The sequence below is a fragment of the Vombatus ursinus genome, unplaced genomic scaffold, assembly GCF_900497805.2.
Source record: "Vombatus ursinus unplaced genomic scaffold, bare-nosed wombat genome assembly UNPS02014861.1, whole genome shotgun sequence".
In the NCBI taxonomy this organism is placed as follows: domain Eukaryota; kingdom Metazoa; phylum Chordata; class Mammalia; order Diprotodontia; family Vombatidae; genus Vombatus; species Vombatus ursinus.
The window spans coordinates 7947299-7969603 of record NW_020954639.1 but is presented as its reverse complement, the minus strand read 5'-3'; the positions used below and the strand labels follow the sequence as shown (position 1 = coordinate 7969603).

General features: G+C 35.7%; 1 protein-coding gene across 1 annotated transcript in view; it reads right to left on the bottom strand.

Annotated features, from left to right (window-relative positions):
• PARD3 (par-3 family cell polarity regulator) overlaps positions 1 to 22305 on the bottom strand; it is a 659823-nt gene that overhangs the window by 313073 nt on the left and 324445 nt on the right. The window contains exons 4-5 of the mRNA XM_027841563.1: positions 21253 to 21281; positions 3751 to 3882 (exon numbers count right to left, since the gene is read on the bottom strand). Of these exons, the coding sequence (XP_027697364.1) occupies positions 3751 to 3882; positions 21253 to 21281 (161 nt within the window). The remainder of the gene's footprint in view (positions 1 to 3750; positions 3883 to 21252; positions 21282 to 22305) is intronic.

Here is a 22305-nt window from a genome sequence, read left to right as displayed (position 1 = left end):
GGGCAGACAAAGGAGGAAGGTGAGAAATAGTAGCCAAGTATACAGAATAAGAGATGTTTTTTAAAACAAGTAAGTCTCTTAAAAGAAAATAAACTATATCTATCAGTAGACTTAGAATTTAAGCTCCATGGGAGGAAAGGAGAATTTCACTTCTTTTATTTGTATCCCCAAGCCTGACATACCACTTGCCAGGTGCATAGCAGGCATTTAGTAAATGATTGCTTCTATTATTGGAAGGATTGAGGTACCTTCCAATTCCAAAGTTTAGAATTGTATGATAAAAGGTGAAGTATGATTACAACCACTCCTGTTGAATCACTCTGCTTTGTCTTGGTGTCATGGATAGAGTGCTGAGACTTGGAAATCATAAAGCTGAAATGTTACACTAACCTTTTTGCTAATGAAAACATTCCTTAAGCCAAGGGAAGTGGAAGTAGAAGGGAAAGCAACGTTGTGTTTAGACTCGGCAGTGAAGACTTTACGGCTATTATTTTCACAGTTTAAGTTCTATAGCATCATTTGCCAATTAGAATGAATTTTTGTCATGAAGGACCCAAAGCTAAAACAGGGATTTTCCTCTAATGGTCAGAGCAGTAATTCCCCTATAACATACCTCAAAGGAAAGAGAAAGGGGGAAATCCTTTCATCTCTTGTACGTCCTCCTCCTAATTGAGTACAGGGTCTGATAACATGCAGGACATACTGAAAAAGGCAGGCTCCCAATTAACTGAACATTTATTCTCTCAGATGTCCCAGACTTCCCTAAAGGTCCCTCCTTTTTCTAGTACTAAATTCCTCTAATTTAGTATTATAAATTTGCTGCCTCCTCTTTCTGTGGGATTCGTTAGTTGGCTTTAGTAGACAATAAAGTTTCAGAGGTACATAAACAAAGTCTGGTTATGCTCTGTTACCCGCCAATAAGTGATGGTCCACTCCTGAGCTGAGTGTGTGGGGATCATTAAATGGAATGCAAACCCACAAAGAGCTTCCAATATACAAAAAATTGTCAGAATTTTGGTTATTTCTTAGTTCCTGGAATCAGTTTTATCCACTAGCATGTTTTTCCATTGTTATTCGTATCTTGGACAGCAAGTCATTTAGTCTAACTTCTTTGAGGATATTCAGCAATGCTTGGGGCACCCTGCTATTTTACCTGGAGAAGTCACAGCATTTGCAGCTGAAAACTCTTTCAAAAATGCCCAGTCAACTCTTTCAGGGAGAATAACCTGATTCTGGTCACTAGTATAGTCAGTAATGTCCAATGTAAACTAAAGTCAATAGACCAAAGAACAGGGAGGGAAGGAGGGAAGGAAAGAAGGGGGGAGGGTGAGGGGGGAGGTGGGGAGGGAAGAGAAGGAGGGAGGGAGAAAGGAAGAAGAAAAAAATGCATTTTCTAACAATCATATTGGACTTTCCCCAAGTGGCTACTTGGCATCTCCTTCATAAACTACCAGATTTCTTGCCAGGTCCAAAAGCTGTCCTTTGCTATAAGAATGAAAATTAGTGGCCAGTATTCTGAAAGAAGATTCAACCTGACTTTCAATTTCAGTCCTGCACAAAGAGTAAGAAACCTTGGGCTCACATACAGGACCTATTAACACAGCCTTTCCAGTTTAAATGTGTATTGTCCTTTTCAGTCTTAGTGTTTATACCTATTGGTAATGATGGTCATAATATAGTCATAACTGTCTTCAAAAAGAAAAATAATTAGAGACAAGCACTCTAGCAGGAAATGGGGGAAGGGGGTAGAACCACAAGCACTGAAAGCATATAACATCTTGGAGTCCACTGACCCCTTCAATCTGAATGGCACAATTAAAAAGAGACGACTCTCAGTTTTGCATTGATAAATTCCAGGGGATAAAAAGTGAGGAGCTTTCTCCAGAAATGTACTGAAAAATTTCCTAACTACATATTTTTCATACTTAAATATTATACAACAGTTCATGATGGAGGACAGGGGAACCAAAATTAGATTACTGATAAAAATGGAAGATGACCATCAATATAACCAACTACTCCACTGCTACCCTCAACATACAGAAGTGCTCTGCTTCTTTCCAGGCCCCTTATTATGAGTTTCCTTCCGCCGTTCCTGCCCTATTAAGGAGTTTTCAGTCTAATTAATTACTCTGGTATGAAATCACCAAAAGCTCCTGCTCTTCCAGGTACACATAGGCTCATTAGCATTACATTTAATGAATGGATTATCATTTTAAAAAAAATCTAAAGAAATAAGATGTTTTCAGGTTTTGGAATCAGTCAGCTAATATAATTTAAATACTATGTGACAAGGTGTGAATACATGTTTCTTTAACTATAAGAATATGTATTTTGAAAAAAAATACAGAGAAAATCACTTTAAAAAAGGAAAAATCAAATACTAAGGGCCATAGCCTTTTTGAAAGGTTTGCTTATTATGAAGCCCTAATTTAGTGCATTTTGCTTAGAATAACTGTTCTGTTAATGACCAAATTACAAACAGAAACTGCACTAGGTCAAGATTTGCTCAAAAGAAGAAATACTGCAGTAGTGAATTATGTTATGCCTTCAAAAGATAATTAAATATGGCATATTTTCAAAATTTGGAGCTTCTGAGAGAAATGGTTTTAAAAAAAAATATTACAAGCATTATCATTCTGAAAAAGACTGCGTTTGAAAACTACAAGTAAAATAAATGTGCCAAATGGATTTAAATCTTGTTACCTAGAACATTACATTTTGTAACCATAACCTACACATTTCCCCTTTTCTAACAACTTACCATTGTGCAGTTAGTACATTTATCCTAAGAAAATTCAACAGAATAAAACTTAAATCATAATGACAGTAGAAGTTAACTACTCCTTTAGTTTAACTGTCATTTGTAATAAGACAGAAGTCAAGAAGGATGATGGCCCCACTCGAGTAGGCTATCTTAAAGGGAGAAGAGCAGCTCCAAGATTGAGATCAAAGGACAAACAACAACACTTGTAATAATAGAAAGGGAAGTGATATGGTTATAGATCTAAGCACAGGGCAAGGTAAAACAGGAAAACCACTCATATTTTTTTTTACTATACTAATCATTAATCCAAATTCAAAATAAGAATAATTCGAATACACTCATGAACCAGAAGTTTCTTTTAAAGGGAACCCAAGCTATATTCTCATAAATAATAGAATTTACTACATAATAAGGGGAAGATACTTCAATATTGTATATTCAGTATTTATATATTCTGTTCTTGTGGATTATAGATACAATGAAAACTCTGGCTCCTCAAGAAAAATCAAGAATATTTTTAAAAACAATATTATTAATGTCTTACTTCAGAAATAAGACATTTGGCATGAATGACAGGTATTAGAAAAAAAGTCACTTTCTACTTTTAGTGATAGCATCACAGCCTTGAAAATAGACATTAACTCTTAGACAAGTAGTCACCTTGAATAGCAGAGAATCCGAATTCCATTTATTTCCCACCACTGACCAGTATACAAGAGTAAGTTAGACTGGTGAGAAATCAAAATCTATGTGATAATTTCCCTCTGGAATTTATTAATAAAACTGAAATATTACATGCTGACAACAAATTCTCAAACAAAGTTTGTTTCTTTGAAAATCAATTTTTTTTGTATCACCAAGACAAATGGAAAAGTACTACATTTTAAAGCTATAGGGTAAGTTATCAAACTAATAAGATATTATATATAAATATAACAGTTTGTATCTGTGTATGTTCACACACCTATAATAACATTTATTACCTGTTCTTGCCTTTCCAGCCACTTGTCCACCATGGGATGACTGGCACTCAATGATGAGCGAGCATTATCTCTCTGAAACTGGTTATTCCAGTTACTAGTATCCCGTGGGAGGCTTCGGTAGTTTTCATCTTTCTATTCCAAAAGAAACAAAAAGTGTCTTGTAATAAACCAGGTCTTGCAAATTAACACTGCAACTGGTTTTTGTTTTGTTTTGGTTTGGTTTTGATAGTGCACATACAAAACTCCACAAATACAAAATATGAATTAAAAGATCAGACAAAATCAAGAAATAAGATCTTCTAAGTTACTTCCATAATTGGGATTCATTTGGTCCTAATTAGCTATTAAGAGATCTTAGATACCTGTATAATATAGCATTCTCTGCTTACTTCTTCTCAAGTTGTAAGACTACAGAACCATTGGAAGGTGGCTATCACAACAGAAAGTTGTCCTAATAACTGTACATACTAGAGTGCATTATTAGGTACTTGCACCCAACAAACGTAATCAATTAAACAGACACATTAAAATCCTACTGAAATCAATCTTGTCCTTCATAGTGCCTTTCAAAATATTTATGAAGAAAAGAAAAAATGCTCATAGAATCATCTTTTACAATATTCTCCCTAATTTTTTCTCATTGATTATTTCTCTTCTACTCTGTCTTTGTGATCTTTTACAAGTCACTTGATCTCTTTGGATCAGAGTCTACTCATTGATAAAATGAAGGCATTTAACTTAATGATTTAGAAGGTCTCTTCCATCTCTAAAGGCCTGATTTTGTTTCCTATTTCAGAACCATAATTAGGCCCTGAGGTCTTTGTAAGCATGTCTATGTTTTTTTCTTGTCATATATATGAGCAGCACATTTTGGGGAACAGTCATGAATAGTATCTTCTTTAGCAGAGGAACTAATTTAGATGATGAGATGTAGCATTCTGTAGAATACTATTTAATTATTAGTAAGTGCTTCTGCATATAAGAAAATTTACATATTCTTTCATGCCCCCAGTACAACTAATAAGTCCTATAAATTTCTTGGAATCAGAACTTAATATTGAATACCAAGCACTGAAAGCTAATTTTCATTATTCTGAAGGAAACTAAAATCAGGGCATACTGCAAGGATACAATGACTAAACTTGAATTTTCCCTGCAGTGCAGTAGAGGAAACCATTGGCTATGGGATTTCCCAGTCAAAAAATTCCCACCAAGTGAGAGATCTGTTACCGGGAAATGATTGCTAATATCCTTGTTGGAGGTCATAGCACTTTTTGAATCAAGTTTGAGTTATGTAAACAAAGACTTCAAAGGTGAAAAAAATACGGCGAGGAGTAGTGTGCTTAAATATGCTTTAGTGCAGTAGTGTGCTTAAATTGAACAGGCAGATTCTAGAACACCGCGAAACTACTTTGTAATCTACACTTAGACAATATGTTTATGAGGTAGGTACTGTAATTATTATCATCCCCACTTGATAGATGAGGAAATGCCTCAGAAGCATAAATGGCATCTCTATATTCACATTACCAGTATGGAGAAAGATGAGGTTAAAGGATAACTTCTGACTACAAGTTCAGTTCTTTTTCCAACTTTATGGAAGCTAATAACCAAAATGCGTAGTACCAGGGAGAAATATAAATGGACTCTAAAAGTATGGAAAAATTTATTCATGATGGAGACATAAAAGGATACTGACAGGATCAGACTACGTCAGGTCTTTAATGTCATGGAGAATAAACATTTCTTCCTGTAGCATATATTATAATATGGAACCAGAGACAAATACCACAGAACACTGAGCTGGATGAGAAAATGGTTCCACCCAGTGGCAGCATTGACTATATTCTTAAACACATGTGCTGTGCCTTCTTCTTTAACTCTAGAGTAATTTGGGACTTACTAGAACTCTCTTGCTCATGAAAAGAACATGATATTACAGTATGAGGACCAGACATAGAATAAGAATCCCTAGTTCAACAGTATGCATAATGACAAACATAAAGTGGTGAAATTTAATAAATTAAAAAATGTAATGCAAAAAAGTTAAAAAAATCAGAACTCAAATCATTGTAATGACCAGTCTTGATTGGGAAACACTGATGGCGATGGAACATATCACCCTTTCCTTAACAGATAGGTAGTAGACTCACGGGCATGATGCATATGTTGTTATACTATTTCAGGAAAGCACAAGCCATGCTTCACTTTACTCTGATCATTCTGATCTCCTATACAGCCTCTTCATGAACCCCTGCCACTCTTTCCTGACTGCTATATAGGTTCACTTTCTTTTCTCTCCACCTCCCTCCATTTTCTGGAACTATGAACCAAAATCCAATAAACCTGACATGGTTCAACACTAGAGAGTGTCAAGATACTCCCTCGTGGCCTCTCTTACCATCCCTTTCAAGACTAAATTATCCCTGCCTGGACATCATGTGTATGTATTATTTTCATTACTGGAATACAAGCTCCATGGACTTAGTCCTTTACTTTTCTATTTGTTTTCCCAGCATTTAGAGCAGCACTTAAAATATAGTAAGCACTTAATTGATGATTTTTTTTTCAATCATATACTATGAGGCATGATCAGAAGGGCAGGGGTAAGGTAGAGTGGTAGCGTTCGAAAATAATGCATTATAAGGACCAGTAAGGAGAGAGAGAGACAGAGAGATGGAGAGACAGAGAGAGATATGATATAAATATAGATAGAGATGATATAGATATACACAGACTTCCTTTAAGTCCTAGTTCTGCTAAGACTTACTAAAAACATTCATTAACCACTTGACCTTGGAAAAGCATCTTTTTTTAATCTCAGTGTTCTCATTTTTAAATTGGGAATAATAATATGTCAGTTGCTTACTTCATAGGACTGGTAAAAGGAACAAATGAGATAATGGATATGAAAGTGCTTTCTTGTGTTGCTTTTTTTTCTTTTTTTTGGAAATAGTATTTTATTTTTTCAAATTACACAATAAGATAGTTTTTAACATTCATTTTTTTTATAAAATTTTGAGTGCCAAATTTTTTCTCCCTTCCTCCTATCCCCCTTCCCCCAGTTGGCAAGCAATCTGATATAGGTTATACATGCGCAATCATGTAAACATATTACCACACTGATCATGTAGTGAAAGAAGAACAAAACAAAAGGGAAAAGCCATCGGGAAAAAAAAAAGGTGAAAATAGTATGTTTTGATCTGCATTCAGATGCCACAGTTCTTTCTCTGGATATGGATAGCATTTTCCATCATGAGCCTTTTGGAATTATCTTGAATCACTGTATTGCTGAGAAGAGCTTGACAATCACAGCTGATCATCACACAATGTTGCTGTTACTGTGTACAGTGTTCTCCTGGTTCTGCTCACTTCACTAAGCATCAGTTCATGTAAGTCCTTTCAGGTTTTTCTGAAATCCACCTGCTCATCATTTTTTATAGAACAATAGTATGAAAGCATTTTCTAAACCAAATCGCGCTGTGTTATTGTTGCTGTTAATTATGAGTCGTGAACTTTGGTTACTAGGAGACTTAAGCTAAGAGCAGCACTTTATCATGAATATTTAAAACACAAGAAATGATGACTGAATTTGTTAGCCTTTTTTTTTTGAATAAGGAGATTAAGAACTATTGAGACTTCTGTAGCAGAGGTGATTTTTTTCCTTTAGTAGCTTCATATATCACATTTTAACATTATTTCAGGGCCTAGCATTTTGGTGATGTCCACATTTCCGGCTCAATGTTTATGATGCTATATTGCTTTTTTGTATCCCCGGTGCTTAGCACAGTGTCTGACATACAGTAAGTACTTATTATTAATTGATTGATAATTACACTTTCTCATGGAAATTTGGAAAAAAAAAAAGGTGGATGTTTAGAAGATCTAGGGAGACTCTGTTAACAGGAACTTACTTTAGGGAAAATACTGTGAATGAATAATTCACTATAACTATACAATCATAGAACCAGGATAGGTTGTATGGTTCAGTGGAAAGAGCAGTGACAATGGAATGTGAAACCTGGGGCTCAAATGTTACATCTGACACTATTAATGTGATCTTGGGTAAATCCCAGACTCCTGAGGTCTTAGTTACTTTTCCTCTAAAATTTGAAGGTTGGCTTAAATGTCTTCAGAGGTCCATTACAGCTCTACATCTGGGATCTTTGGATCATCATTATCCCAGTCAAAATAAAATATAATCACAGTATTCTAAATAAAGCTACCAAACATCCATGGTATAACTAAGCAATCATATTTCCATCTAAAGAATGTGCTTTTGCTCCATTTTAGTCAGAGAGGTTATAATATACCAGATCATAGGTTTAGAGATGGAAGTTACTTTAGAAGGAATCCAATCCAAAGCCTTCATTTAACAAGAGAGTAACTGGGTCCCAAGGTCACACCGGTAAGGAGCAGAATGGCAGCTGAACCTAAATTCTCTAATCCTAAATCTATACCATGATAAATAATTAAATAATTCTGCGCTTCACAAAAAGGCTCATTAAGGCAGCTACTAATGATAAATAAAAAGTGAGTCCTATAAAACAGGATAATCCCATGGTTTCAGATTTATGGAATACAATTTTATCCACAGGAGTAAGGAAGATGTTAAAAAATTTAACATTAGCTCCGACTTAGCAAACATGAAAGTTCCAATAGATTAAAGAATAAATTGATTGCTTATTACATTATAATAATAGTGTTAGGAGTATTACATCACATTTTTACTCAGTTTTAAATTTGTTTATGTGTAAAAATTAGTCATTCAATTACAGTATGAAAATTATTAACAAAGGTTAAAGAGTATCCTTCAAATATTCTAGCAGCTTGTTCTAAGACTGGACATATTTTCAAAATTATCAGCACGACTACATGAGCAATTTTCATCTCTGCTAGAAATTCAACCATATTTACTTTCAAGAGAATGACACTACCATGGATCAACTGGTCACAATGATGATTCTAATTTTGCAATGAGCTATTTTCCCAGTTATATCCAAAGACTCTTTAGTAGTACACAGCCACAAACAGCTAGGATGAGGCATCTGAATTGTACATACTAAGCAAGGTCTGAAAATAGAGCTGGCATGTATTATTGTCCATTGTAGGCTTTGAGAATTTAGACACATGAGACATCACCAAGGTGAGTAGAATTTTCTAGTACAAAAAATATTTACATGTATAAAAAGGCATACTGGAAAGTGTCCCACCTTCATACTGAATACTACCCTCTAGTTTATACTGCCAACCTTGCCAATTGTTAAGACTTGTAAATGAGCCTGATCAACAAACACTCTTAACACTCTTACATCAATGTACAATGACATTTATTTTTATCACATTTTGTACAAAAAATGCTTGCAATTAGTTCAGTGAACATCAATGTTTGTCTCTGTTTAAAATGTTCAGATTGGCATAATAGCTCTGCTTACTTTTTGTTTTCCTCATTCCAAGTACATGAATTAGGAAAATTTAAATGGTCACAAGTAACAGAGATAATTCATGGACATAATTTTTAGACAGCATTGTTTCTATCTCATCTGTGCCAACTATGTTATATTCTTAATTCAAAGGCAACAGGAAAAAAAACATTTTAAAGATTTAACTCAGCACTTTTTACCATACTAGCTTAAAAAATGAGCATGAAATAACTTCATCCTGTTAGTATATTCAGAATTTCTAACATAATATGTAACAAAGTATGTTTTCAATTTAGGACATTAAAACAGAAAGGGAATATAGGAAATGTTAAATGGAAGAGAATTAGAATAATCTCTAGGACATTGTTGTCATTTTGGAGGGGCAAAAAAGCATCCGTTAGTGAACTGGTCACTAAAAACTTTGGGATTTGCTGCTCAAATCTTCCCTTAGTTCTTTGCATTTGTAGTGGTATTTCCCACCCTCTCCTCTACATAACCACTTACAGAATGTGCTTTCCTCTGGCTAGCCTTCATTAGGGTTCCCCCTCTACCCTGAGTCTGACTAGGAATATCAATATACCACAAATGTGTGTGTGTGTGTGTGTGTGTGTGTGTGTGTGTGTGTGTGTGTATCCTATCCTCTTCCTTCCTAACAATGACACAACAGCTGTTACAATCTGCCACTGTCTTTTTTTGGGGGGTGGGGGTGGTAAGGAGCGTGATGGGGGTGGGGAGAGTGGTAAAGGGAGGCACAGACTTGTGATTTTATTGATACAAGGGACTCCTAGTTTTGAAATTCCCTCCATCAATAAAAAGTGGCAATCCATCTATAAAATAAAGTCTTGGAGAGTTGCCTACGGCAGTGAGAGGCTAAATAATTAATTCATGAACATATAGTTAACATAATGTCATATGCAGGACTTGAACTCAGGTCTTATTCACTCCAAAGAATTTGCTCAAATACCCCATGCTTTCCCTACTAGATAATTTCTCCATCACCTTTAAAATGACACAAACAGAACCCTTGCTACTTCTTATTTCTTAGTCTCACAAGGCCTGGGGCCCTCAATCAATAGACAATAAAGATTTAGATACTCACTAGCTCTATGATGCTGGGCAAATCACTTAACCCTGTTTGCCTCAGTTTCCTCACCTGTAAAATGAGCTGAAGAAGGCAATGGTAAATCACTCCAGTACCTCTGCAAAGAAAATCCCAAATGGGGTCATGGAGAGTCAGACACAACTGAAACGACTCAAGAACAGCAAGCACCTCCTATGAGCCTGGCATAGTGATAAGCTATAGGAACACAAATAAAAAAAGAAAGACAGTTTTTGCCCACAAGAAGCTTATAGTCTAACAGAGGAAGACAATACACCAAAGAAAGCATAAAAAGGAACAGAAGGAGACCCTCCAGACACTCAGGGAGTCAAAACCAAGTACAGCAGCCCATGACTCTCTTAAATGCCTGAGCCCTCCATAAAAGGAAGTTTTGGAAGGAGCTTATGACCCTACCCTCCAGCCTTCCAATCAGAGGAGAGAGACAACTGTGGGTGCTATGCAGATGCTGAGTCTCAGAACTGAATCACTCCACATGATGTTGAGATTTCAGGTGATGAGCTTATTCTGGAGGCAAAACCAAGCCAAGCAGCTCTTGGAGGAAAGTCCCCTCTACTGTGATCATGAGCCAGGCTTAGCCATCTTCCTGGTGTGTTGCCTTCTTTCCCTCAACATTTTGGCAATTAGTCTTAGAATTTATTCAAACTGACTTTTATGTGCAAAATCATTACAAGTTAGACTAATGTTCCCACCCTCAACCTATCACCACCATTATACACAAAGGTTTCCATATTTTTCGGTAAAGATGTCCAAAAGTAGCTAATATGTGCTTTTTTTGTATGCTCAGTAATCACACATCTCTATGTCAGAGAATTGTGCGTGTGCATGTGAGTGTGCATGTGTGTGCGTATGTGTGCGCATGCTCACATGCATACAATTGCACCAGGTACAATCTCCCCAAAACTTAACATAGGTCAAAAGACCTTAAATTCACAAGGCTCTCAGAATCTGTAGCAGTAAAACACAGAACCACAAAGACTAGGCTTATTAAGAAGTAAAGGTTTCCTTGTATACTCCAGCCGAGTGTGCAGACATGACTAAAGGGAAAATTCCCCTTCTTCCCATGGAGGAAGTTCCAGCCATAGCTTAGAGACTACTTTGCCATCACACATTTTCCTCTCCCTGAGTAACAAATGACTTACTAGGGAGAGAAGGGGGCATTACTTAGCCACTCAAGGGCAGCACTAAAAATGAGAGCTACTATTGATGCTATATTTTTTAGGTCTCCCTGTTCATAAAAATAAAAACAAAAACCTAGTGAGGAAAGAAAATGTAACCATTCTTATTCCCATTTCATAGAGGAAGAAATGGAGGCTCAGAAAGAAAAAGTCACTTGGATATGACAATACAGCTTGCAAAGAGAGGATACCCAACTGCTGTTAACTCCTAAGTGCAGTATGTTTGTACGGGACCACATTACAGCATAAATCATTAGTTACACATGGATAGGTGGCTATATGCAAGTATAAAATCATCAGAAGAAGCAGGACTAACCTCATTATTCATGAACATTAAATCCCCCTGAGTTTTAGCCTAATGTTCCATTATGCATGGCTGCAAGGAAATTATAGGTAGGGATTACATCCTGCCCCATCTAACAACAATGGCCCTTTCCCATCATGCTATAAGAAAGATAATAATATTTTCCTCCTACTCCAAGGTCCACTTGATGGTATCTGTTAAGGGAGGGGGAAAGATGATACTACTAGCACCCTGAGTTGGAAAGTATATTTTAACTATAGAAACAACAGTGTAAAGATAACTGAAATATAATACTTAAAAAAAATGTAATGGCTTACATAAACATTTGTGCTAGTCAAGGAAACCTAACTGCCATCACTCACATGGATTCTAAGAGAAAATAAATTCTTATTTACAAATGCCCAACTTACAAACAAGTTTTTAGAATTCAATTTACCCATAAATTTAAAAACCAGATATGCTGTGTGAAATTTTTGAAAAGTACGCTAGTATGATGCGCATTAATATTATTTGCTATACCTCATATATTCCATTGTATTCACGTGTCTATGTTGTTAGCATTTTGGAATTAAACCCTTTTTTAAAACTTTGCAATTATGATCAGTGAGAATTCATGGAAAAGAATTCCGTTTTCTATTTTCAATTTCTATGTTCATTTTTGCTCCAGAAAAGTCCCCAATGAAGTGGATGTTATTTCAGAGTCTATACTAAAAGAGAGAGTTTAAATTGGTAACTATGGCTCACATACACATATATAAAAATCCATCTGCACACTAAACAGAAATCTTCCAAAATAAACCAAAATTACATTACAGATTCAGTGAAGCACTAGATCTTGCATTACATCTCTTCCCTACCTCTTGAGGCTAGCCTTATCTTCTGAAAGGAAATATTGCAGTTTATCCATCTTCAAATACCTAGAGCATGGACTTGAAAACATTCCAAATAATAAAACTGATCCAACTTAAGACAAACAGAAAATATGTTTTGCTAGGTAGACTATTTTAAATGTCCTTTGCTGATCTATAAATCAAAGCCCTCTAAAAAGGAAGAATCAAGTTCAAAAGACATTCTCCTAAAAATGGATTTCAAATGACACATAGAAGTTTACTGGCTCACATCGTTTTTTCTTAAACCAGTCCAGCAACCTACCCATTTAAAAAAAAAAATGCAGGCAATAGAACTAACCCACTATTTTAAATATTATCCCACATGCTGCATAAATCATCACTTACCATGAACATGTGAATATTTTCAAGGAGATTGATTTTAAACCATTTTCATAAGCCCATAAGATAAGCGAAGAAAGAATGCCTTCATTACTAACATTGAATTCCACTGGGTTCCAACCTAACGCTCTGAAAGTTTTATGCTCTGTCACACACACTGTGCGTGCTTAACACATGCTTACTGATTAAATGACTGCACAGAATAGGAGTGACAGGTCATTTTCATTCATTTACTGCTCCAAAATTTAGACATCATAATGGACATTGACATTACTTATTTTGATTAGAGCCTTCTGAAAATGGCCACCCCTGAAGTTCAATGAATGAAGCTAATCTAAAGAGTCACTATCAATTCAGGAAAAAAGGTAAGGAAAAGCTAAAAGGCATAGTTATATTTCAACTCAATCTCCTTATGCATACAAAGTCCCAAAATTCAGCAGTTTCATTTTACATAATCTTTAATACATCATCATTACAAGACTAACATGACCAAATGAAACAATTAATGAAGCCCAGAATGATGAACATAGTATTTTGCAGTTAATTTAGTCATATCCACACATATGAATAGTTGAAAAACAACTCTCTAAGCAGTCTAAATAACAGATTTGAAGTCTCTCCAAAGCTCATATTTTTGTACATTCATGGACAAAGATAAGAAATACCAACTTTTCTGAGATTCTTGGTTTTCCCTAAAATTTTCCATGTAATCCATGTAATTTCTTATTTTAGAAAGAATTGTGCTAAAGCATACACTAAATGAAAAAGGGGGGAAATTGTTTTCTTTTTTAAAATAACCTCTATGAAATGCTTACCTAAAAATGGATTTGAGTAATGCAGGAAGAATGACAAAGTCATGGTACCTTGAAACCGGCAGGGCACACGAGTGACTGAATGAGCCAAGACCTAGGTTTGCCACTTGAGAGAAAATTTTAACCACTGAGCTTGGCCACAAAGAAAGGATATAAAAGATACCTCCCCTCACTTCTTTGCAGAGATGGGGAAGGTAGTTATGAACTAGACTCAAGTAAAATAAGGTCAAGGAAGACTCATCTTCCTCAGTTCAAATCTGGCCTCAGACACTACTGTGACCCTGGGTAAGCCATTTCACCCGGTTAGCTTTAGTTTCTGTAAAATGAGATGAAGAAGGAAATAGCAAACCACTCCAGTTTCTTTACCAAGAAAACCCCAAATGGGGTGACAAAGAATTGGTCAAGGTTGAAACAACTAAACAACAACATATATAATATACATACCCCCCCTTCTCTCCCTTGACTTAGGTAGAATGATGATGTCATATAAGGAGAAAATTCTACTATCAATCAATCCAGGGAAAACAATGACCAAAACAACAATTCTCACTGAAAAGAAGCAATCAATGAGCTAATGAAATGAGATCTAATAGAACTTTTATGACAGTAACCAGCCTACAAATGATTATTTTAATGAATAATTGGAGGCTTCGAAAAGATACCAATAATGAATTACAGATTTCCATCACCATTATTCTATTATTCTTGTGTTTTCACCAGCTTGATTTTCTTTTAAACAAAATAAAAATCTTTTTTGTTTGCAAAGAGAGCTTAAACTTTTGAATTTAATGCTATAATCAAAGAGAAATGCAGAAAAATGTTTATCCAGGAAAGTCCTCTTTACATCAACAATTGTAGGTAGAAAAATTTTTCCCAGGATTTAAGGTTTGAGTTTTTAATCATTATGCTATACAGTGTAATGTTCAAAGTGTTTTTACACACTTTTGAGAAGTCACTTTTGTCATGAGAGCTTTAAACTAAAACTTGTTTCCCATTTACCCCCTTTATTACACATGCTCAGTGACCTGTAGATCATGGAATTACTTTTAGATTAGTGAGAGACTCAGGAGTACTGATCCTGCCAGAAATAAGTATTCAATTTGAAACCTCCTCGTACACAGAGGTACACAGGGAGAATTACAATGAATTCTAGGAATAAGTTTCCTGTTGCTATGCTTCACAACACGAAAATCTCATCTTAATGTGTCACAATAGTAGAATCCGGTCATCTGGGTTATTTCACAAACTGATATGACCTGTTGCTTGACGTGATCAGCTATTGTGCCTAGGAATGTGGCTCTGGATGAAGGCAGTATGATTAAAAAGACCTCTCCTCACATTAGGATATTTTAGTCCTGTCTCCTTGGTAGGGTTCTAGTCAGTTAAAAAAAAAACCCAGAGGTCCAAGTGAGTTGAAGTAAAATAACCTCACTGAGTCTAAGATTCCCTCCCAAAAAAAAATTCGTAAAATCCCCTCAGAACAATTTCACTGACTCAACTCCATCTTCCAAGAAAAAAAAGAGGTAACCCAGTCAGACTAGAAATGTCAGCAGTCAATAGAATATATTACAGTCAGAGAATATCTTGTTCAGCTCACTCATTTTTCAAATAAAGAAACTGATTTCCAGAGAAGTTAAGTAGCACTAGAAAACTTATTAGAACCATCTGGCCAGTTAGTTAGTGGCAGAACCTTCTCTAGAGCCCTTATTTCCTGATTGAAACTCATTACTTCAAAGTAGCTCATTTTTACTTTTTAGTATCCCCAGCATTTAGCAGGATGCCTGGCACACAGCAAGTGTTTAAAAAAAAATCCTTATATACTGACTGGCCATTTGATTCCAACCTTATACTCCTAAACTTCTTTGTTTATAGTCCTTTATTTTTCATTAGGAAGTAATTGAGCAATACTCCCCTGCTAGCAATACTGACAAAATGCTACTCCATTCTATCTCCCATCATACTAACTCCCTAATACTACTCATCTGTTCTTATCACCTCCAATCTCATCTCTATTCCTCTCTAACCTTGCTTTTCTATTTACTAATGTATTTCAGGTTGATTTTTGAAATTCTTGCCCTGGTCTCAAATTCCATATTTGTTGAAAGCTGGCCTGGCCCTGAGACTGTCTCATGCAATCCTCTTCATTTCTTTCCTTCATTTTCTCTGACTCAAGAGTCAACTTTTCCCTGAGAGTCAAGAGGAAGATGCCCGCCATGCTGTCTTTCAGACCGTCCTTCTACCTCTATTCATCAATAACATTTCTTCTTTGGAAGTTAACAAAAATGATTTGCAGCCCTTTCCCATTATTATTACTGACATCTGCCTCCCTCCAGACCACTCTCTCAACTTCCTCATTGACTTTAACACTGAACTAACAGACATCCTTTCCAATCCATCCTTCATCATCTTCCTCAGAAACTTAAATATTTATGTAGATCATCAAACCCTCCACCTTCACAGGTCATGACAATGTCCTTCTCTATCCCACGATAGATACGCAAGGGCACATCAGACTTCATTAGGTCTCAGAACCACATGACTACTAAGATCTGGACTTTAAAAAAAATTTGTTTCAATCATACAAAACCTACCTTCTGATCCTCCCACTCCAATTGAGAATAAAAGAAAAACAAAACCTATTATAAACATGATTAGTCAGTCAAAACAAATTTCCACGTTGGCCCTATCACACAGAGACAGACAGAGACAGACAGACAGAGAATATCTCATCCTGCATTCTAATCCTCTATCATGAGGTGGGCAGCATGTTTCATCATTAGCCCTGGTATCATGTTTCCCCCTTGCTAGAAATCATTGTCAAGGAGATTGCTTCAGCTTTGGTACTTAACACCACCTCAATTGCCTCTCCACCATGACTGGAGGGCTGGAGGATGGAGCAAAAGACTTTTCCCAAAGCTTCCCTTTACCGAGTGCTCAGAATTTTACAATAAGCAGCTCTCCTTGGTTTTGACTCTAGGAAACATCATGCCTCAAGAGTCAGGTAACCTCTAATGCCCCTCCCCCCTTTTCAGCTTCCTTTTGTATATTGTCTTCCCCCATTAGAACGTAGAAGGCATGGACTGTCTTTCTCTTTCTAAATTGTATCCCCAGAACTTGGCACAGTGCCCGGCACATAGTAGGCATTTCTTGATTTTACTGTATTGTTTGTTGACTTTATGAAGCTTATGACCTGCCAGTTCCATAGGCATGGAACTAAAATTGAGATAAATTTTAGTCAGAAGGGAGCTAAAGAGAGAAAATGAAAGCCAACAGCTGACAAAGGACCAGAATTCAAGTCTCAAATCTTAGTAAACTATAAAACTGTGAACCTTTTCAACCTTCCACAAAGTTCCCTTATAGTACTTCATAGTAAAGGCTTTTCACACTGAGATAATTCAAAGCTGGGGTGATGCAAATTTGTGTTTTTCTCCCTATGAAAGACATGAGATTTGAGTAATGTAGGAAGAATGACAAAGTCATGGCACCTTGAAACCTGAAGGGCACATGAGTGAGTGAATAAACCAAGACCTAGGCTTGCCACTTGAGAGAAAATCTTATGGTGATGGCATGAAGGTACCACACAAAGTAAAAAGGGAATAAGCCTCTCTTTGTGTCCCTATTTGCCGTCAGCTCAAAGAGAGTAAGACATCTGCAAATTTGTAACACTAAATTAATTTTTGAAGGGCACAGTGATTTTTCCCCCACTTTATACAGAGTAGGGCCAAAGCTTGAATACTAAGCTAATGCCTACAAGCAACCTTTCTAAAGCACAAAACATAGAAAATAACACTTTGAAAACTGCTCTGTCTTTCTGGTTGTGAAGTTAGGCAACCTATAAAAAAAAATCTCATTTTGTGTTTTAAACACATAACCAATGCATGCTGCCAAAATTTTCTTTTCTTTTTTCTATATTTCTAGAGGTAGTCTCCTCCAGATTCAGCAACACATATCTTAGTGAAAAGACTGGGTCAAAATATTTGTAGAGATGGAAAGGAAGAAGGAAAGAAATTCACACATTTATCTACTCCTAATGACAACTCCCTATAATATCATTCTTTTATATTCTTATTCTACTTATCTTTTCATTTTTCCATTCCAAAGATTTCTCACCTCAGATTTTTGTCAAGACAATAAATATTAATGTTATCTTCAAACCAAGACAAGGAAATAAACATGCTCTTCAAAATAACCAATCTAGCTACAAATGTAAGTTAAGTACTTTTATTCTCATTTTCCCTGTTTGTTTGTTTTGTTTTGTTTTGTTTTGTTTTGTTTTGTTTTGTTACAGAACTGTAATTTCAAATGGAGGAAATGCCAGTTCCAGTGTGATATTTTTGTGGAAATTCTTACTGGCTTAGTATAAAAAGACTTTAGTATAAAGATCTGAAAACTATATTAATAATTAAACTTCATTAAAATCTTCCCTTTAAATTAGAGTACACTTCCTTAGTTATATTATGCTTTCAAGTTCAATTTTGGGTGTGTAGAGACATGTTCACCTGTAGAAAAAAATCGTTCACTACCTCTTCAAAATTTAAATTTGCCTTAGTAATTAGCTTACCCTTCAATATGACTCACTCATGGAAAGTCCTCCCTCTTTATATTCAACTAGCAGCATAACATATTAGAGCTGGAGGAAACCTTGGAGACCACCTAGTCAAAATCCCTTTATGGCCAATGGCTGAGCCAGGAACAGATGCTCGATTTCCAGTCCAATTTTTTCCCCACCACTACACTAATCTATCTTCAGACACATAAAGGAATTGACTTACAGGATGATATATCATAAAATTAAAGAAAATAATAACACAACCTTCTAAGAGCATTAAGCCAACACCCTGCCCCTTTCTCCTATCAGCTTCAAAACCCCATCTCATCACCCAGAACATTACATCATATTTGCCAATTCTAGAAGAATGTTTTCTGGGCAGAATCATTACTTTTATTCATGCTAAGCCTTTTGAAACTTAATAAATTGTGATTCCAAATAACTTCTTAAAACATAGCTAAGAAACTTGTTTGAGAAATCTCTAGTAAAAGACCAGGAAGAAATCTCAGTGAATGGAAATACAAATAGGACTCCTTCACCCAAAGCTGGTTTTATACCATGTTGATAATTGGATCTAGCAATTAATAATGAAGAATTCAGTAATAGTGAGAAAAATGTGTTCAGAAAATTTAATAAAGAAATTATTGGAAATTTCTCAAATTTTTATTAATAAGGGGAAAGCATATCATTGAATCAGTAATTTATACCACAAAAATTTTAAAAGTAATAGAAAAAGAAGTATTCACATAACTCATTTCAAAACCAAAACTGAACTACATTAACATCAGTGTAATAGCTTAATTAATACATAATGTTGCAAGATAATACTAACAAAACTGGAATATTTTCAACCAAGAAGAATATAGTTCTCTTTGTCAGCATGACAGATTTTTTTTTCAATAATACTAATATATGTCACAATTTCTAAGAGGGAACATAATAGCCACAGTAAGTTTAAAATTAATGACTCTAACAGAAGTGTGGAGGGAAAGACAGTTGAGTGGTGATACATCATGCTTGAAAATTCAAAGACTTTGCAAAAACCCAAGGACAGTAGGCGCTGTGACTCATTGATAGGAAAAACTGAAGGAGCTTCTACTAAAGGACATAAGACACAACAAGGTGAGTAGAATCCAAGAACATGTCTCTCCCAAGGCTTTGAGGTGCAGGGCTCCATAGTATAGAATCCTGTATGTATGTGAAGCAAGTGTTCTACATGATTCACAAATCCAACAAAAAAGCAACACCAATCCACTAGACTCCCTATCCTGCTACCTCTCTGGCTGTTAGTAAGAGTAATGACATGGAGAAACACCAACATATCCTGTTCTTCTCTCATCTCTATAAAGTAGTTTCTAGGTCAAAACATGATTTATTTCAGTTCTGTGGCATCCCTGAGCACACAAGTAATGAGCATAGCTCACAGAGCCTCAAACAAGCAACTGCCACTAAGATCTGAAATAAACAAATTAAAGGAAACAACGAAAAGAGGAACAAAGTAGATGGTACTAAATAACCAATAATGATGCAAACTCAAAAAGAAAAAGTCTAACACTTGTAATATTTGCTGTCTATGTGCTACCATTCCATCTAAACAATATTATTATTACAGCTGATATCAGATAACATGGCACAACAGACAGAGAAGTGGCCTCTGGGGAATCCAGGCCCCATCTCTGATATATCTTGGCCATGGGACTTTAGGGAAGTAAAACAACCATCTCAGACCTCAAGTTACTAACCTGACTTAATAGAAGAGTTTCCTTCCCAGGTAATTCCCCATCCTATATTTCTCAAATCACTGATCTAGTTTCTTTTCCTACTGTAACTGATATGGTGCTTTATGATTTACAAAGTGCTTTGTACACATGGTGATTCAGTCAATTCCTCTTATGCTACCCTATGTCAACATACTCCTAAAATAGAATGGAGTTATGTGTGCCTTGTTTTTCCCTGCATTGCCCCAAATGTACAAATGATATTAAATTAGTTTCGTGTAATAATACACAAAATCCATGCATCTTTCATTTGTGTAAAGGGGACATAGTTATAACCTTAAGAATATAAAAAAGTAGGTTCCCCCAATATGCCCAATGAATAATACTTGAGAGGGTCAAACTTACAAGCATAAATTTTTGTATTTAAAAACATGAAAGCTGATAAAATTCTGGAAATTGTTGCAGAAAAAGCAAAGACCTAAAAATGCAATTACTGTAGACTTCAAGGTAGAAGATAAGAGAAATGGAAAAAAAAATTGTTGCTGCTTTTAGACTTCACCCACAATTTTATTGATGTTCATAACTCCCAATGGAGAAACCAACTTTACCAATTCAAACTGGCACGTGTTCACCAATTTATATCCTTGAGAGTTGCCTGGGGTACTGAGAAGTTATTTGATTTACCCAAGGACATGTCACCAATGTATCAGACATGGCATTGAATCCAGGTCTTCCTGGCTCCCAAACCATTTCTCTCTTCACTATAACCATAATGCCTCCCTAGTAATAGAAATATCACCTACTTAACTTCCCTTAATGGTCTTAAGTAGATTTACAATCTCATCATACAAAAGCAGAAGGGTAAAATTTGTTTTCTGGACATCTATCATATAAAATTCAAACAATGCAAGGTTAACTACAAATCCATTTCTCAGTGAGGTTTTCCTTAAATCTATCACTGCATGAAATTAAACTCAGCAAAACATCTCTTCCAAAGACAATATGTCGTTCTAAAACAGATGGAATCTTTCCATCCCATGGTTCTGATGATCACTATGGCTGGCAGCAAGGCTAGCCTCACAAATAAGTGTATTACCTTTGGCAGCCAATTGGTGATATATTATTTGCAAGTCAATAGTAAAATGGAAATTCTGAATTCATTAGTACTTTACTGGGTCATCATACACATTATGAGAAAAAGCTAAAAGAAGAGGGCAAAAGATAAAAGCAGAAGAAGGGAGGATTAGAGAGTAGGAAAGAAGAAGAAAAAAATACAATAGAAAGGATATGAGAGTATAGCAGTTATAGAACACATAAGGGAAGTATATTAATAGCTTCTTGCCAGAGAGCTCTGGAAAGTTAAAGAAATCTTCCAAAAATGGACCAAAACTTTCCATACAATACTGAGCCACTTCGGAAACCTGATACCCTATGGATAATGCAATGATTTAGCTTGCTTCACAAATGGTACGATTTGCTGTAAGAATCAATGGAAAAGCAGGTAGCAAGTGAACCTCTGCTAAAAGTTATTTTAGTTAGGAGGGTGGTAAAGGGTTATTCATGGATAGGATTAACTTTATGTCTCTATTTCTAACTAATGGAACTGCCTGATCATCAATAGAAAATGAAGTAGATGCTCTATAGAAATGTCTTTAATCTTGGGCACCAATAACTCTCATATTCCTAGCATGGCATGTAGAGAGAGAGTGGGGTAATAGACTGAGTCAGATTTGGGTTGGAATCCCAGCTTCAATAAGGCTTCCACTAAGCCTATCTGAGGCTTTATTTCCTCATGTATAAAATTGAGATAATTTCTTTACTACCACTCTTATTTTGAGTAAAGTGCTTTGTAAAATGTATAGCACTGTACAAACATGAATTAATGTAATTATTATTATTACAGACTCAAAACATTTTTGATGAGGGAGAGAAAAGTGTAAATAAATGCTACTGAGGCACTCATTTCTTCATGATATCTATTTAATCATAGCTTCTACCATGACCCTCAAGATTACTGACAGCAGTTTGGAATACCTCCAGCCACCATCATCTGAAACAAGTGTCATAAAGTTCTCAAAACAAACAAAAAATATATTCATGTTAATATTAAAATGACCTTATAAGATGCACATGCTTTTCTGTGGGGGCACACGTTAAAGAGAAAAATCAATTAAAAATAAAAACACCACGTTTGAGTGGTAGGAGGCCAGAGGGGAACATAAGTC